We start from the raw sequence: 19,736 nt of genomic DNA on the forward strand, positions 1-19,736 counted from the left end.
ACAGCAAACTGAGAAGCAGCCCAGAGGAGAAGAAATCCATGTGAACAGTAAAACTTCTTTTTGAGCGTACTACCCTGCTTTGCAGAAAACTAGCCTCTTACTTCCTTTCCTATCATACAGTCTATGAGATTGACTTCATCAGTTTTCATTGAAGTGACTCAATATTCAGAAATCAATTTTAAAACTGTAACACAGCAGATATTTTGCAACTTAATTTTAATCTTTGATACAGAGTGGCATTGATAAAAATTAAATAATTTTGACTTATAAAATCTGCATTTGCATTTAAAGAATGTCAAAGCCTTGCATTATTTATTTGAAGAGTGATTAAAATCAAGCTGCAATGAGCCCTCCAGTATCTCAGACTCCATGCATTTGTTTCTAATAATAAAGGCCCTTAAGGCATCCTTACCCGTTATGTCAAACCAAAGTGGTGTTCCAAGAGGTTCAACAGCTATTACACCAATCATGTGAGCAACTGGGTCACTTTCCATCACCGTAAAAGAAAAAAATGATTCCTCAAAATAAATAGGCTCTGTGGGTGGGACGGGCTTTGGAATCCATTCTATGTGAAGCCGCGTAGTCGAAGATTTTTGTGGGCGACCATTATCTACAGCTTTAATCTGTGAAACAGACACATCTTTTAGGCTACAGGATCACATAAATCATTATGTCACATAAATAGAAAGCAGTAATAAGCTCCAAGCATGTTTGCTCGTGTGAGATATTTCCAAAAAGGTTAAGTGTCTCTCAAAGTGCCACTTGCCCTTCATTATCTGGGCAGCAAATGGAGAAAAAGTATGCAGCACCTGATAGCAGCACAAACTGTTACCATAAATTCACTTTTATTTTGCTTTCTTCCTGAAGGTGAGTCAAACTGACTGCTTATGTTCCCTCATCACATAAATTATCTGCCAAGGTCTGGGAAAGAATGGCAGTTCTTAATACACAATACAAACATCTCAAATCATCCCTCAATAAAAACCAAACAAACACACAAAACAATACTTCTGGATTTGTAGAAGCTTTCGTCCTTCAGATCCTGCAGTCACTCACCTGCCAGCTACAGAATAAGAAATGAACAGATAAAAGAACACGTTACATATTCATGATATACAGGATTTTCACTCACTGAAAGGATATCGTAGTCCCTTGCTGCAGAAAACTTCTTTGATGAAACCACTCCAGTTTTTGGTTCAATAAAGAATTTGCCATGTTCATCACCATCTTCAATGCTGTAGGAGATCTCTGCATTGGGGCCTTCATCTTTATCTGCAGCAATAACTCGATAGATTGGCTCTCTCCTGGCAGTTCTCTCTCGCTCAGGCTTACCACGCTCCGGAAGCCGAATTTTGTAGAATTTTTGCAAGAATTGAGGCTTGTTGTCATTCTCATCTAAGACCTTCACAATCACCCGTGCAATTGTTGATTTTGCAGGAGTACCGTTGTCTGTTACTGTTACCTGTTTTTATTAACAAGGGTAAAGTTAGACGTCAAACTTGGTCCTTCCAACAATGCTCCTCCCTAAATGAGGCTTTCCTACAGCTGCCTAAACAACTGTACAGTTATCCCCTGACTTCAGTTAAAGCACTTGCCTAAAACTATTTAGTGACTATTTACAAAACGTACTCAAAAGTATATTCAGCTATTATCCTAATATTTTGACACATTTAATGCAACATGAAATGCAAATATTCATGCTCATCTCTAACAGATGGTGATTTCCACATATTTGAATATCTGTTCCCTTTAGGACTTGTAATGGAACACCACCACATACCTTTCAATTCACAAAAAAAACCCAACCACACCCAATGAGAGAATCAAAGCATATCCCAAATGAGGACATTACAAGGTGAATAGGATAATATGTCAATTAACATAAAATTAGCATTGCCCTGAACCAAGGAAATAACAAAGGCAAATTTGAGAAACATCTATTTGATTTAAATGCGACATCAGTTTTGAAGGCATTACTGACAACCAAGAGTATACTAAGATATGAGAGAATAACATGAAGCTAATCTAAAATAACTGCATAAGAAAGTGTGAATTGGAACCCAAAAAACACAAACTGGGAATAAAACCATGGGGCATATTAGTTACTATTATGTAAGCAGAAGTTCAATCAAAGATCAAATTTAATACTAAAAAGGAATAAAACCACCAACCCATCTGGTCAACATTTCAATGCTCAATTAATTAACTTAGCACTTGGATCTGTCCACCATTCTGTGCATTTCTGGGTTTCTTTCCAACCTATTATCAGAATTGTAAACATAAAACTAACACATAGGAAAACTGCTACTTTAGGCCAGGCTGTCAGTATTGCCCTGTAGTTAAGAGCTCTTCTGTCACATACTTCACAGACTTTTAGTTAAAACTTTAGCAATCAGTTGGGATTCAAAATTAACAAAGAACAGAGAATTATAAATTACACCAGCAGGCAACACACAATGTTCCAAACTAAAGAGCAATGAGCTTAAACTGCTATTTTATACAGAATGATGAAAGCAGGAGGATTTAGGTACCGTTACGTGACATTGTAATCCTAAAAATAAACTTTCTGAGTTCTGTACATGTCAGCTTAAGGTTATAAAGTTAAGCTTAAATTAGCATGACTGCAAGCAGACAACTGCCCATAACATTACACCGTGAGTGTGACTTCTGGCATAAGTTTTGGCCCAGAACAAGTAGCACACACACATGTTGTTTAGCTGCAGCCTGAGAATTCACACAATTCAGACACAATTTTCAACATGTGGTCACCCTGTCCCAGGGATAAGGTGTAAGCAGTCAAAGCCATATGGGCCGTGTTGCCTCAGGATCAGAAAACAATCCACAGCTTATTTTATTTACTGAATAAAGCTAATTTTAAAAATACAGTATAATATATAGAGAAGTATAAATCATGATTTACCAATTTTACAACCAATATAGAAATAAGACATAATGGACATGAAGTGCTTTGGGAAACTGAGACAACCCGATCTGAGGAGACAAATTTGAAAAGAGAATTATATAATTACTTTAAAATATACAGGAATATTATGTCTAGTACTATATCAGATTTGCCATTTAATTAATTTTGTTACTATTACTTCTAGAAACACACTGCAGAAGAAATTCTGCCCCACTGCTACTTAGGTACAAAGCTGATACAGAAATTAAAATAATGATAAAAAAATTGGTCCAACAGCTGCATTAATCCAGCTCACAATGCACCAAAGGGATACAAAAGGCCCAGCTAGACTGCACATATACTGCAATTATGCAAAGGGATAGTTTGTGCTATCAGGGAATAAATACATTAATCTCCATGTCTCTGCAGTCATTTGTCTCCTATTGGAACACCTTTCTATGGATTTCACAAGTTTTGAGTAAGTCTAGAGGTGCTTCTCTGTCTTTAACATTAATTTGGCCAACTCCCATTGCAGTTTTTTATCTGTCATCCAGGACAAGAGGCACAATAAACATTCCAGATAAATCTTAGGACATAAGGATCACTGTGAACATTAAGTCTTCATTACAGGAGAAGAACCACACCATTACACTGCTTGATAACATTGTGAAACTGGATGACAAAGTTCTCTATGTGTTTTCCTTTCAGGTTGTTTGACAGAGAATGACAAAAGCTCTTAAATAAACTCCAGGCAATTAATTAAATGCAGTTAAATAAAAGCATTATGTCACAAGTTTCATGCTCTTGGATTCGGGCTCTACAATGCATGTCTTGCAACTGATGAGACTGGTAAACATGTTATGCAGAAAAATAAGGCTACTTACATACTATCCTTTTGTGTTCTCTGTATTACAAAAACATTCTGCACTTCTTTTGCAGAAGCCTATACTCAGCAAAAGTTAGGCTGAAATAGCTATTCCAATAATTACACAGGGAGATAAAAAGAGGAATCACACTCCTTTTAACAATCATGCCTTTGTACCATTTGAATGTAAATCTTTGTTTTGAGATACAGAAAAAAAAATTGCATTCAATCTGTACCTTTACTCTTTTTTAGCAAAAAAGCCTCAACACACAGTTTTTATAAGATAGGTGGTTATCTGCATTGCAACATAATGAACACAGAAGGAAATTACTTCTGAAATCCAGTTTTTTGAATTCTTCATGGCAAACTTAATTCTCTGTAAAAGAGCAATGAACTTACAGTCACTGTTTTTGGCAATCTAAATAAATTATTTACCTCCAGTATGTGCTCTCCCTGCTGCTCTCGATCTAGTTTTCTGGATGTGGTTGTAATTAGCCCTGCAAATGTAAGAGAATAATTAATCAGATCCTTCAAGAAAATCATCTGAATGAAGGTTAGGTTAAATCAGCAGTTACTGGTATCCTCAATATCAATTTCTTCTTAGGTGGCCACTTCCATTTTTGTAGAATTTATGCTTTCATTAAGGAAAGGGGTGAGGGGTTTCCAATCCTCAAAAGCTGTGAAAATATTCTTTGCAATCTGAAAACTAAGCTGTTTTAACACTTAAGACAAACACAGTTCAGTGTTCCAACATATCTGTGTGTGTTATGTTTCTGACAAAATAATGAATGCAATTCTTCCACATGAAATCTTGTTTTCAACTGCCTTTTTCAAAGGGTGCTGAGGGACATTATCTGAATTAATTACCTTCCTCTTGTGGAGAAACACCTATTTGTAATATTAGTGATAAAGGCAAAAGAAGGATAACCTGAAGAGATGCAATAATAATAGAAAAAATAGAGCAATTTGTTCACTTAATTTCACAATGACAAGCAGTCAAACAGTTGCTGTTGACAACAGCAGAGAAGAACCACAAGTTTTTGATGCATGATGTTACATTTATATCACAAGACTTTGATACACTCCTGATGCAAGGTTAGGAAGGCATGATGGTTTTTCTTTAAATGAAGGAAATCAAAGAGTAAGAAGTAACAAAAAGACAGTGAAACTTAATACAGAGGGATCTTATTTGAATTCATTCTCCCTAACAGTTAGTTCAGAATTTTAACTATTGAGTTTCACAAAAAGTAAACTTGCTCAACTCTGAGTTATAGCAGAATGATTTGCTATTGGGGAGTTAACTGTGCAATGGGTGCAGCCACATGAGAATTCAGTTTCTTTACTGCACAAAAGCAAAGAAAGACATTAACATTTTCAGAGGTACAACTTGGCCCCACAAATACCATTGCTGTGTTCACATGGGACTGAGCCTGTGCTAGTAAATTTTGCTAGACCCATCCTGGGCTTTCATGAAGCAAACTCCAAGGTTTGGATTTGCCCAGCTTAAGCAACTACTGAGCAAAGCATCCCATATTCTCTGAAGCAGCAACACAGAGGAAAATGCAATGTCAGAAGACATTTTATGCAACTATCTCAGCTTTTGATAGTGAGAGGAAAGCATTGCCACCTTGATCCTTAATTGTCAAACTGGAAAACAGAAAAGCAATTACCCAATGAAGAACGAAATAGATCAAAATACAAGTGGCATACTTCATGTTCCATTTTCTAACTACAGAGTAAGTTTTTTATTAATATGATCTTATATAAGGAAAATTAAAATTCACTTAAAAAATTTTCAAAGCTTGTCTGCTACAATAAAAAAGCCTTCAATTTTCTCTCGGCTGATAAAAAGCAGAGTTTGTAAGAAAAGCAATCAGGACTTCAATTTCACTTAAAAGAGAAAGGCCAAGAGAAACAGGATTGTATACCACAGGTGCATAGCTGCTCAGTGCTTCTGACAAAAACAGCTGTAGTCTACTTATACCAACAAAACAGACAGCCTACATTAATAATATGAACAAAACCTATATAAGGTGATATTACAGCTGTCAAATGTTCAAACAACTATCCTGCAAAAAACAGACAGTGCAAATAACAGCTGTTCCAATTATGGTCAAATCTGCCCTTGTTTTTCCTGCAATTTTGTTTGCCATCATATCAAATGTATTATTTATCTAGTACTCTTGACAATGATATGTCATCTTCTCCTGCTTTACATTTTTATGCTTTTACAGCACATAGAGATACGTTTGCTATTGTTAGGAGATATCTTTTGGTATTATGAAGTAATTGTCCTTTGTTACAAAGAAAGGGGGAATGAAAATTAAAACATACAAAACCCTAAAAGAAACAAACCAAACTACAAGGAAAAAAGTTGCATTATTACTGTGAATTTAGGAAGGGGTAAGGGAAGAAAGAGAATATGATGTGACAGTTGTCTATTAACCTTCTTGAGGTAATATTTTCACATGGATATTACAGAGCTGTGAACAATGACAACTGAAAATATTTATTGTCACATATTCTAAAAAGCTTTACTTTTCTACCCAAGTCTAGATAACACATTTTCTTTTCACAGGCACTATGGGAACCAGAATAGGACTGTTAATTGGAAGGGCACAAGTGGCACAGCTGCCACCTCATCTGCTTCCTTCCAGCAAAGAGACTTGCAGGTCACTTCAGGAAACACAAGTTCTCCGAAAACCTTTTTCTACTGAGTACCTCTGTAAAAAGCCAGCACAAGCCCTCCCATGAAGCATTAATCTCAAGGTTCACCACAGTTACATGAGAAAAGGGTAGACTGCAGCATAGCCACTAAAGGCTTTGTTGAACTGCTGTTGAACAGCTGAGTTGAAAATGGGGAAAACCTAAAAAAACACAGGAAAAATAAAGCAACCTAGCAGAAATACCTTATGATGCTTGCATTTACCTGAATATTCAATAGTTAGCCTACATCCTCTGACAATAATAAGACTCCATCTCTCACAGCAGCAGCAAGTAGAGGATTACATGAGATCAGAAAAATTGCACGTTTCAATAGTTTCCTATCCATTTTATTTTTCATCAAGAGCCATGAAGACGGGAGCCACTCCTAAAGATGGCAATTAATACTTGGAGAAAACCAAATATCAATCAAAAGACCGTTCCAAAGCTTTTGCTTTAAGCACTCAAAACAAAATTCTACCATGTACCACTACTTTACACACTAATGATTCTTAAAGGAAGTCTTGCTCCAGATAAAATTCCTGCTAATGAAGCTGGTCAATACAACGCAAATAGGTAAGCAGAAAAATATCCAGCAAGAACAAAATATACATGCTTTGATCTGTTAAAACTTCCAGTCTTTTCAGCCAAGCATGCCACACTTCTGTTAAAACACTTCAGACCAATAACAGAAGGGCTTAGTCTTCACCATATATATCCTGTATATTCAGCAGAAACTAATGCCAACAAAGGAAATGTAACACTTCTGGATTTAGAATCACATATACATGCATGACATTCTTTTTATTTAACTCTTTACTGCTAGACACTTTCCTAAGTGCAAATTTAGCTTCAGTGAAGCGTCTCGCTTCAGCTTAAGACTATAAAAGGTTTGATTATTGCAATCACTACATTTTTCTATTTTTGACAGGTTTTTCTATATTACAGAATGTTTAATGCTGCACCAACAGATTTTATCCATTGTTGAAGAGCTTTCCTGAACTACCGCTGTGATAATAAAGTCAAGTGCTCCTATGCACTGCAACTGCCTGTTAAGAGGGTTGGGGACAATTACTGGACCTAATGTAAGTTAGCTCCATGCAACAAAAGTCACCACTCTGCTCTGCTCCTATGTTTTTTTAGATGGAACTCCTTCTATTTTCTGTAGCACTTTGTATATATATCCTTGCTGTGCCCCTCCCTCTACAAAAATAAATTCATGATCACATTTTTGCACATGCCACATCCCCAAAGGAGTGGCAAGTAAAATATTTCCATTAAACTCTGAAGAAGTCTGTAAAACATTCACTTTTGAAATCTTTGTTATGAGGTGGGGAGAATGTGTTTATTACTGAATGAAACAACAGCATGTGTGAGAAACGGGTCACTTGTGACAAACCATTCTATTTCAAAGCAAAACTGACTCAGAGCATTGTTTTGTAGTCATATTCCTGCATTTTGCTTCTGCCTCCTTTTATCAGCTCCCCTCTCCCAAAACCAACAGGAACAATAAGCTCCAGTAAGTTACATTACTGACTATTATTTCACCTGAAATCAATGTCACTACGGCAAGATAGGTCAAGCATTCTTGAGAAATGCAAGTTCAAAAAAACATTTCTAAGATAATGAGGAAATGGTATCTCTAGTGAATTGGTGCCATTTTTGTATTTAGTAATATTTAAAAACTTTGCCTCAGCAGAAACATTTTCAGAACAGCAGCTTAATAATTTAGAGAGTCTTTAGATAAATCATAGCTGCTCTGCCTCACTAGCTGGAGAGTGACTAGAATCAACTGAAACTAACTGTAAACATCTGTAACAAACAAAACAAAATGCACAAGTAGCAAATACAACTCTATTCTCTCTTCATTCCTTATCTGAGTTTACATTCTGGGGATACCTGCTGTCTATTAGATGTCTACCCAAAAACTAAGAGAATCACAGCTGCATTCAGATAAAACTTACTTCGGATTTCCATTTTAAATAACAGCAAAACAAATATACAGAAATGCAATGCAGCGTACAATTATGTAAATCTGAATAAAACTCTACATTTGGAGTAGAAATTAGCACCAGAGATCAGATATTGGCAGGGATTTATTTCACATCAGTTCCCAGCTACATCACACTATATCTCTGTTTCTGAAGAGTAACACATCAACAATTTTCATTCAATGCCAAAATGACAATATCCTTAAAAAACCATAGAATATTAGGTGGGCATTGTGTTAAGAATTACCTATTAGTTATCTTTATGGCATGGATGATCTCAGTGATGAAAGAAGTGGCATCAGAAAAAGTGGTCTTTGCAAGGGGAGGAGGAAGGCTCAAAGTTTCTATTTTGCTGTGTATACATCATGCATCCCCATGCATTTGTGCTTTCACAAATACCTGCAGACTTTCCAACTGCACATTCAGATTGAGAGGATGAAGATTCTGGAGATGGGAGGGAGTTTGCCTGTTAGACATGGCTAACCCCCACAATGAACCAAAAGACTAAAGCAGATGCCAAGTGTACTATGCTGCCTCCCATGAGTTCAAACTGATAGGCTTGATTTGAATTAGTATAACACTATTTGCATTACAGCATACAAAAATAAATATAGTTTCTCTGATCTTTGAATGCATTGGCATTGAAGAATTAAGGAAGCAGCTACAAATTTTTTTATCACTAACTTCAACAGATACAGGTCATAAACTACATATGAGGGAGGACATATTTGGTCACCATGGCTTTGTCCTCTGTGTCAAATGCAAACCATAACTAACCAGCAGAAATGGTTGCTCTGGATTGCATCAGTCAATTAACGCTTAAACTCTCAGTCATGATTACTGCAACTTAGTCAATTATTATTTTAGCTCTTGTTCCCCCATTTCAACCTCCAAACCAACAAATTACTAGTGAATGTTAAAGGGTTTTCTTTTTTTAACATATTGTAATGCCTTCAGATCTGTTTACAAGGTCTTAGCATGTAAATCAGTTTAAGATTTGAAGGAAGCATGGATTTTAAATTCACACATGGCTGTAATGGTAATCATGTTAACTACTCCATAACACAGCCCGAAAGCACTGAGCAAATTACAGCAAATATTCTGTAAATTGAACACCAATTCTGTCTCTTCAAGTGATAGAGGTACTGTCTCACTTCAAGGCAGGGTTTCCTACTAATCTTTGTCATTTAAGAAGTAGTGTATTATATCCAATTCAAGACAGAGGAATATATCTTTCTTTTGTATGAGAGACTAAGAAGTTCACAGAAATCAGCAGTTTCCTCCTTACAGAAGTACTATGTGTGACCAAATCATGTCTCAGACATCTCTCATAATACAGTGAGTGTAAGTCTCACTGTCTGAAAGATCTCTTATGAGATCATTTTAAACTTCTTCTTCTATCTCAGCACTTTCCAAAATACAAAGAAAATAACTGATAAAACAATAATCCATGATTATTTCATCACTTGACCCATAAAGATGACTTTTTATTCAGTCTTCTTTCAACTGCTTAAAGGTTAACTGTGTTTTACATGTAACTTACCATACAATCAATGAACATCAGAAAAGGCCCACACTTTCTTTCTGAAGATGTTCAGATAAGTTTTTGGGAAGACTACAGTCAAACCTTGTTTTCTACATAAGCCAAAAATCCTCTTCATAACCAAACCAAATGAACAGGTTAATAAAAGCAGGTCAATAAAAATGAATAGCAGAGGATTGAAGAAGAGATTCCAGCTTTGCAGCTGGCAAAAAGTAAACTGTCTTATGAGCCATGTAATGACTAATGATGACTATTATAAGCTACAAAGTCTAACATATCACCACTGTCCTACATCACCATGAAGGCAGACTGCTGAGTTAAAAAAGAAACAACATAGTGCTAACAAGCTATCATACTGGGGCAAATATATCATAAAGAAACTGAACTTTGGTTTACATAGTCTTAAAGATAATTCCTTAGCAATTTCACTTGTTTTTCATTCCTAAACTCTTCCTTGTTCTACATACCTTAATAACTCTCATCGAAACCAGCAACAGAATTGTCACCAGTAAGTTTCTAATGCTGAAATATGATTGTAAATATACAGTCCCAAGAGAAACTAGGATTATAACTTAAAAGCACCTTAAATGGCTGCAAATGCCTCTTCTGCTCAAGTACAACACTTAAAAGCAATCATTACTGTTCTTTCAACAAAGATCTCAAAAATAGTACCACTTTTCAAGAAGAATTGAGAGCCTGGGTTCCTCTTTCCATTCTCCTAGCCATATACCCTCTTCTTTCGTTCTGCTGTTGTTTGCTTGCTCTCTCTGGCCTCTTGAATTTTACCTTTTTTTTGCTATGCAGTTCTTTAGGTAGAACAAAGATTCATTCTGCCTAGCAGAGTGCACAGCCTGTGGCTAGAAGACTTTTCTGGATAGTCTAAATGCACTTTTGGGGCTAAAGGATCTTTCTTCTACTTTATATATAAACTTCCTGATGAGGGTAATTACACACAAATGAGATACAATAGCCTAGCTTTAAAAAAATTAAAAAGGAAACCTACTGCAGTACACTCTGATAAGTCACTGTTCCCTTTTTGTTAAGTATAGCATGATGGCACTCAATTAGTACAGTCTTTCACAGTTTTGGTGCCTTTTCCCCTTCAATTCCCATGTATAGCCATTAAAGCAAAAGCTAACAGGACACTCCCACAGTGTACAGACACATAAGTAAACTCCAGACAGAAAAGTCTGAAACCCATTAAGAACTACATTCTGTTTGCTCTTCAGATCACCTTTTGTTTTTACTTAGATATTTCCTTATTCCTGTTTCAAATGCTGGTGCATATGCTCCAGATTTCATCCACAAAAAACATTGTTGGCACATTTGTCCCAGATGAACACTTGCCCTTTGAATAGTACTCCATGAAAAGTCAAGCAATAATTGAGATCTCAGTCCTACCCAAGTCAGTACTGCATCAAACAAGGGGTAACACCCTGTCCATAGGGGTGTATTTGTGCAGCACATTTACTGAAGTACAGTAATATCACAGAATATGCTGACTTGGAAGGGACACACAGGGATCATCAAGTCCAGCTCAGTGTTTATGAGCTTGCTGCTTGTTACCAAGACAGACTGTAAGCTTTGTCTATAGGATCAAAAAGTATGGCTAATATTTCATACCATGAGGCAACATGTTTATCTGTAACCAGGCAATTTAACTACTCAATCCTACTACTATAAAGTATAACTGCAAGGTGCACATCTTTAGTTGAGTCACTTACGTGAACTATTTTAACAGCATCCTGGAATTTGCTGAGCAGAATACTCATTAATCATATTTGTGATCTGAGCATGAAGCAAAGACAAGCAACTCTCCAAAGATTATTTATGTACAGCATAAGGAAAAAAAATAAGTTTACATAAACAGCTAAGCCATCCAATACAACAAACACAGTACAACTTCAATTTCAACTAGATTTCAAATTAAGTGTAAAATTAGTGTTTATTGATCATAGAATTGTAGAAAATTCCACAAATGTATCTGACTAAAAGTAAACCATGTAGTTTTGTATACTCTAATTAGTCACTGACTACATTATTTTTAGTCTGGATTTACTAACAGTTTTTCTTTTTCCAAAGAGATGTAAGAGAACAAATAAAATAAATAAATAAAGCCTGAACACCACCACCTAGCATTTAAAAGAAGTACTCTCTACATAAATGTTTTCAAGTAATTTTAAAAAAAGCTGCCTGTATTATAGCAAAATTTCTATATTTGCAGATACTCTCTGAATAGTGTAGAGTGAGTGGATATGAAAATATTATTAGAAATTTCAGATATTAACTTGTTTTCTCAGTTACAAAAAAGAGCTAGCACTTCAAGTGCTTTTAAGAAGACAAATCAAAGTAGCTTTTTGCAGAATTAAACTCTTTTTAAAAACATTTGGGCTAATTCTGGTTACATTTTCAGTAAAGAAGAAAATCTGCTCTAGAGACAGTATAATCAAATACTTTACTTTCTCTGCCTGTCACAGAGAAAGGTAAACAGGTAAACACTTGGGCTGCTACATACACATCAAGCTGTGTGACATAAGTGAACAATAATTGAGCCTGGCATAGCTTACCAGCTACAGAAGTTACATGAAAGAATTCAACATTTTGATCTTTATTTAATTTTAAATCACATAAGCGTGCAATATACTAACACTGGTTTTATCCAAGTTCCAAAATATTACGTCAATTGGGATTAAAACCCACAAGTAGTTAAACAACAAAGATTTCCTTTGTTAAAATGAAGCCAATACTACTCTGTGGTCACTGACCCTTCATTTCCTCACTAAGTAATTCTCCAGTGTTATCGGAAACCCTTGGAAGTCGTTTGCAGCTGTACCCATTTCCCGTTTCACTTTGGTCTCCAAACCAGACAGACCAACAGACAGACACACGCACACTCTCTCCATTAAAGGTTACTGTGTAAAATGCACAGGATACAGTTATGTTCTGAAATGGGCAATTACTCAAAGCTTCTGCTGAATTCCCCTACTAATATTCTTATCTAAATGGGCTATCTCCTACACCATAGGATTACTAATTTCCTCAAAGGTACGTCCATAATATTCTCATAATAAATACCAAACTGCTTCATATATAAATTAATATAGCTTTACAACACTCCCAAGTAATTAGGTCACACAGTTATTTCTATTTTACACCTGTAAAACGTAAGTATGCAAAAAATAACAACTCAAAATTTATTTGGGCATTCTCCTGTCCAGGTTGTGAACCCAAGTCTAGTTTTCAGAGGTATGCATCACTTTCATACCAGGTTTCATTAAAAGCATAGAAAGCTATACTTTTGTGATCAGCATTTCTGCCCATCTGAAACAAAATGTTTATATGGTGCAATATTCATTACCTCTCTTCCTCATTTGCTATTATTGCTTTAAATTTCTGAGGTAAGGCATGACTTGTCAAGAAAGTGTTTTATTGCCACCCAGCCCTGATTCCCTCCCCAAGCCAAATCTGGTTGGCACAACAAATGTCACAGAAGTCCTAGGGAAGTGGAAGGAAGCGTACCAATTGGGCAAAAGTTCAGAAATTATTTCTAGCCTGAATATATGTGCAAGGTAATACGAAAAGATTCTAAGGGCCCTATATGGATACCTGGTTAGGATTCAATTCTCTTGCTTAGTAATGCTAGAGAGAGCTGGAACTCCTTTCTCTAAGCAAATGCAGATTTTGCCCTTCTAGTGTGCATGCTGCACTTATAAAGCAATATAACCTTCTTTCAGGCACCTTAACTCAGCAATCTTTGAGACAGTAATCATACAGAGCCTGTAACACCGAGCAGCAGCCATATTTAAAAAACATGGCATAGCAAAACTATTTCATCCATATAGAAACTGATACAGAGTTTAGGGAATTTGGTAAGCTTTTTTTGTTAAGAGAGAATTCAGTCTAATGTCTAGTTCTACAGCAATTTAGGAAGTTCTCCCTAGCTCTTCAATTTCCATGTTTTACATATGACTTGCTGAGTTATTGTTAAGTCATTTAAAAGTTAATACCTTTCTAATTTCACATGATATTTGCCATCCCACAATTTAAAAAGTAAAGCTAGAAGAAAAATATGAAATGGGAAACAATGATAGGAAAAGAATTTGGTTGACAATGTCATTCTGGGGAACTGTCAGCACACATTTTAAATTGGGGAGCTTGTTTGCAAACCACCCTTACAATTCTTACTGGGTGCAACAAAAAGCTCCTATTTCATTCATGGCCTACCCTCCCTAGAAAGAAAGAAATTAAATGGTTTGATTGAATGCTTTTAGTCAAATTAATACAATAACTCTTTTGAAGAGGAACTAACAGATCAGTTTCTAAATATATAATTTCTAAATCCAAATAGATTAGAAATTATAAAATCATAATTCATCGACTCATAAATGTACACTTATATGCAATGGTATCATCAGCTACTACCTGTAGATACCATACTAATTATCTGTTCCACTTTCTCTAAGAAAGCAATCCTGCTATCAAGTGTCATCCTTCCAACACTTCTCAAAAGCAAAAAAGCAAATTAAGACACAAAGATGAGGAAAAACAAATTTTTCTACTCAATAGTACTGTGTTCATGTAAAATAGAAACATTGAGTAGTTTACTCCAAGCATTAAAATAATCAATTGTATTTTGTAAATACAGACATGGAGCTTATATCTATGATACATGAAACTTTTCAGTTCAAGTACCCAAATAGCTCACAAGCAAACAAAACACACCTGCAAGAAACAGAAATAGTACTAAAGCACTATCATACACACCATATGTATTACATGTGCTTATAAAAGCATTGTACATGTATTTTCAGCTCCAAGGCACCAATCTCAGAACTTGTTTACTGCTATACAATCCTCTGCTGTACATGAGTGTTGGTAAATGTGCAAATCTTTTCTGAGCCTCAGTGCAATAGCTCTAGTGTTAAGTGCTGAGATTAACCACAGAGTCCCAGGACATGTGCTCAGAACAGCCACCAAATCGTGCAACTTCAACTCTTTCCACCTCATTGTATTAACATGAGTTGCAACTTTTCCACTTTGTCAATTACTTCTGTATTTAATTACAAGCTATGTTGCAAGAAGTTCAGCAGATATAAAGTAGTTATCACAATTTGCAGGTTTGTCTACAGTTGTGCTTAGATTGAGCATGGAAGTTGTGGAATTAAGTCTCTGTTCTCCTTCTTTCTGGCTAATAATATTATGACAACTATTTTTATTCTGGACAGCTGGACAGCTCATATGTACAGCACTTTCTTTTCATTGCATGGAAACTCCAAAGGTAAACAAAATGTTATTTCATTTGCTTTCGTGAAAGACCAAATATATGTGAAATGATTACAAAATGTCCTGTGATGTACCTTGCTATATATCCTGTTCCAAGAAGTGAAATAGCGTGTGAAGAAAAACTTAGCAGTGTTTCCTTAAGTTATTTTATACTTATTTGAAATATAAAAGACATTTTTAAGTGTCAGTGAAGATCTACTGAAGGGGGTACTTGGAAACATATTGCAATAAGAAGCATCAGATACTACATAAGTCAGTAGCATTTCTGAGAAACTAATCAGTCAGTCAATAGTTCTTGTCATGAAAAGAAATCTCTTGTGAATAATGAAGTATATTCTACAAAGATCCATATCAGCGAGTTTCTAAAAATTCAGGACTATTGCATTAAGACACAGACATTTCAGTCTGGAGCCCACAAAGTTCTAGAAATGCATTAGCTACATCAGGAGAACAGAATGCAGCGTTTCACTTGATACATGTTATGTGTAGGTTGTTTCTATTTATAATCTGCATTACTACTATGTGTGGGAATTTCAGCCATGGACCACAGTACCATAGCATTAAATTTTATAAAGAGAAAGGAAACAATGGATCCTTGACCAGGAGAAGAGATAATAACACATTACCACCTGAGCTGTATTTTAATAGTCACCACATATTTTAAGAATCCCAACACTAGCTTTTAGTTGACTTGAACTGAATGCCATTACAGTCCTCAATTCACCTTTGGGGATGGTAACAGCAGATATTAAACTCATACTGTCACTTTCAATGTTTCAACAGGATACAGTTAAAAAGATTTGATTAATATTCCAGCCCCATCTCCCCTGTGGTTGGAAAGGAAACTGGGGGCCCTGGGGAAGGTTTCTCTTCCTTGGACAAATACCTTACAGTGTGATAACTTCACAGGGCACAACAAGGATAATATACACACATAAGCAAACAAGACAAGACTTGATCTCTCCAATTCTAGTCAAATGTACTCTTCAGCTAAGCCCTGTTTTAAGTGATTGGGAAGATAAAATGCACTGCATTATAACTAGAACAATAACCAGTGTCTTTTAAAGTTTTTTCAACTCCTTAACATGTCAATTCTATTGAAAACACTTTCACACCAAGTAAGATCTATTCAGATTAAATATTTTCAATATCTAATAGACAGAAGAGAGACTTGAGAACTTAAGAACTTGATAATCTTAGTCAAAACCCAACTCCTGCGTTTAGTGTCCACTGCAGACTAACAGTTTCAAACTGGATAGGCAGTATGTCCCATTAGAGCACATGAAATGGGAAGACAATATATATATGAGTTAGCTTTTTAATATCCATTGAATTATCTGAGTGCACTCTAGGAACAAGTTTCCCTTCTCTGCTCTGCCCACCTTTTTCCTTTCACTATGTTTAAGATGTCTGTCTAGAAGCATGTCTATCTAGCATTACAATTTTAACAGTAATAGACACCAGAGAAGGGTGGCATGAATGGCACATGATAGGTGAACACCTAAGCCTGGGCCTTTAATTATATTGAAGGGGAAAAAAAAAATTCTTCATCTGAATGTAAATCAGAGGGAGATTCTTTTATTCACAGTGCTTGTGTTCTGAAATATAATGATTTAATTATTTCCAGTTGCTCTTTTGCTTTTTATTCTTTAACACCGAACTGAGGATTGTGGATTGAACTGCTTGCTTCTAGTGTATGCATGCCACAATAGAGGCAGGTAAGAAGCTCACTTGACAGAAAATCTTTATTCTGTTTCTATTAAGTGCTCCTTATCACTTCACCATCTATTGTGCTGAGCTCTCTCTCTCAAGGTCCCTTTGTAACATAAATGAGATCACAGTAAGCTACTGATATAGAAAACTGCAAACTCTGTCCAAAGACAAGTCACAACCTCCCAGTGCCCTAATTCTACCCATTAAATAGGAATAAAGATATTTCTTTATGTCAAAACTTCAGCAAGGGAGGTACAGTAGTGTCTTTTTTCAAAACACAGTTTGGAAAATGCCACTTGATGATACAGGGGGCTGAAAGAGGAGGAAAAGAACAGAAGAAAGAAAATGACCTGCAGGAATATTTAAGGAAACAATAACCAAAAATAACTGGCCAATCATAGAGTAATGATGAAAAGAATGGAGGTACAATTTATGTTCCTTTGCAATTTTAATACTGCAGTCACTCGCTTTTTTCCACCCAACTCACAGACAATTTTATTCCCATTCTCTCAGTATTATATTGAGACAACAAAAAATATCAAAGTGGCAGGCAATAGAACTTTTTCAAAATCAGAAAGCACAAGGAAGTAGATAAAAAAGCAGATTTTTTTTTTCCTTTTGCATCATGTAAAATGAGAAAAAAGAGACAGAGTAAAGAAAATAGAAATAAAGCATACAAACACTTTCTGCATTCACTTTAGAAGACTGTGGTTGAATTTCTCTTGCTTTACTTTTCAGGCTCCCTTTTCTCTAAAACCAACATTTTGTAAATATAGTTTAGATGAAGGCTTTAACTATACTAAATATCTTCTGTTGCTATAGCTATTTCATATGTCCCTCTTGGCAGTGTTTTCACAGATGCAGCACATGCTGACAAAGAAGTTATTGGCAGAAATAACCCAAATAACGTATCTGTGTTTGCACTCAGAGCTTTGCTGACACAGCAATTGCAATTGATAAAGCACACAAGTCTTTCATACCCTGAGCTGAAATAACTACAGAACAAAATGAAGGCCATAGCCTTCAAAACATTTTTTTCACTCAATTTTTGCTCCTTTAATTACCTTGAAATTGCTTCCATGAATGGGCTAGAGCTAAATTATTAAAGCTTCTACTGCTCCCTTGTACTTACTGGGTTTGTAATAGATTAAAGTTGCTCACTACGCCTCTGCAGGATCTCTAATCTAAAACTCTTGGAGTTGTGATAAAAAAAAACTGGCTCAGTGAACCAGACGGATCTATCATAATTTTTACTGTGAAATAATACCTAAACACAACATATGAAAAGCTAAGCTGGGCACAACCTTGCAAAAAAACCCCAAGTTCTTCTCTAGGCATAAATTGTGGGGAAAACATCCAGTATGTATATTATTTTCTCCACATTCAGAAGGAAGGGATAATAGGCAATACTTAAAATATTTTCAAAATTACTAGGTAGCTTCAGTTAAGACTGATTATTTTGCTTCCCATCTGTCTGTCCTACACACCTTTCAGTACCTGCATTTCAGTTACTAAAAGGGTAACTGGTTCTTGTGTTTGTACTCCCCTGTTAAAACCTCAGTGTTGCTTTCTGAAGCTTTCCAAATAACCAGTGAACTCAGACTCTTTATTTTCAGTGCATAAAAACCACAGCTAAAATAATCCTCCAGATTATGTATTTCTAGCAGCAACAATAGTTAATTACAAAGAAAGTATCTTCTGACTGTGGGACAAGTGAGTCTGCAGGGAGTAAATGGCTTATTTTGTTTAGACTAACATGACACCCTTCCCCTGGCCACCAAAAAATAATTTTAAAAACAGGCCTGACAAAAAAGAAAAAAACAACTATGAAGACAACTAAAAACAATTTGGATGAAACTAAATTAAAATATGGGTTTTTACTGTATAGTTACTGCACTATAAAAATGCATGGACATTGACCAGTCTAGAAAGGAGCTACTCAGAAGTAAGCCTTCAGAAAACATGCCTGATGTGGATGTCAGGTACTTGGAACCAAGTGCTCCACTCTAATATCTCTTTTTCTACATGTTTATATAACTTACTAATACTGACACAGCCCAAGACACCAGCTTAACTCCAGCTATTGTGAAAGCATGTTTTCAATATTAGATTTTGATTTCACCTGGTTTATGCAATTATGCAAACACATTAATTTATTAATACCTAAAATAAAACACTGCATTGTACTTACCAGTTTTGGGGTTTATTGAGAAGAATCCCTGTGGATTTCCACTTGTAATCTTGTAGGTTAGTTTTTCACTTGAGCTCGAATCTGGATCAAATGCCTCAATCTGAATGACAGACACATCTTTAGGTGAGTTCTCCATGACCTCTGGGTAATAAACTGGTTCTGTGGTCTGAGGAGCATTATCATTAACATCCCCAACTTCTATGTAGATTTCGATGAAAGATGATAAAGGCACAACGCCTTGGTCTGTTGCATAAACAGTAAGCCAGTAATGCGAAGTAGTCTCACGATCCAGGTGATCTGCAGTCTCAATAATGCCTGTTTAATAGGAAGAAAGAGAAATAGAAAATGCTCAGTAAGTATGCAGAAATGTGTAAAAATACAGTAAGCAACAAGTTTAAGTAAATTAATAAATCGAAATGAATACAAGTTCAAAACAACCAACATTGATTCCACAGTGTGTGCTAATATACACACACACAAAGACTAATCTGAAGCCACAAAAAATAAAATTACTGTAAGAGTTTTCAGCAATTATGCATCACTTA

The 19,736-nt window shown here is 35.7% G+C and overlaps 1 protein-coding gene across 1 annotated transcript in view; it reads right to left on the reverse strand.

The window, feature by feature from the left end:
• FAT1 (FAT atypical cadherin 1) overlaps positions 1 to 19,736 on the reverse strand; it is a 100,344-nt gene that overhangs the window by 45,605 nt on the left and 35,003 nt on the right. Inside the window, 4 exon segments of the mRNA XM_071432259.1 lie at positions 413 to 623; positions 1,133 to 1,462; positions 4,203 to 4,264; positions 19,192 to 19,506. Of these exon segments, the coding sequence (XP_071288360.1) occupies positions 413 to 623; positions 1,133 to 1,462; positions 4,203 to 4,264; positions 19,192 to 19,506 (918 nt within the window).

Source organism: Agelaius tricolor, unplaced genomic scaffold (assembly GCF_023055355.1).
Source record: "Agelaius tricolor isolate 1412-34295 unplaced genomic scaffold, bAgeTri1.0.p SCAF_8, whole genome shotgun sequence".
Taxonomy (NCBI): Eukaryota; Metazoa; Chordata; class Aves; order Passeriformes; family Icteridae; genus Agelaius; species Agelaius tricolor.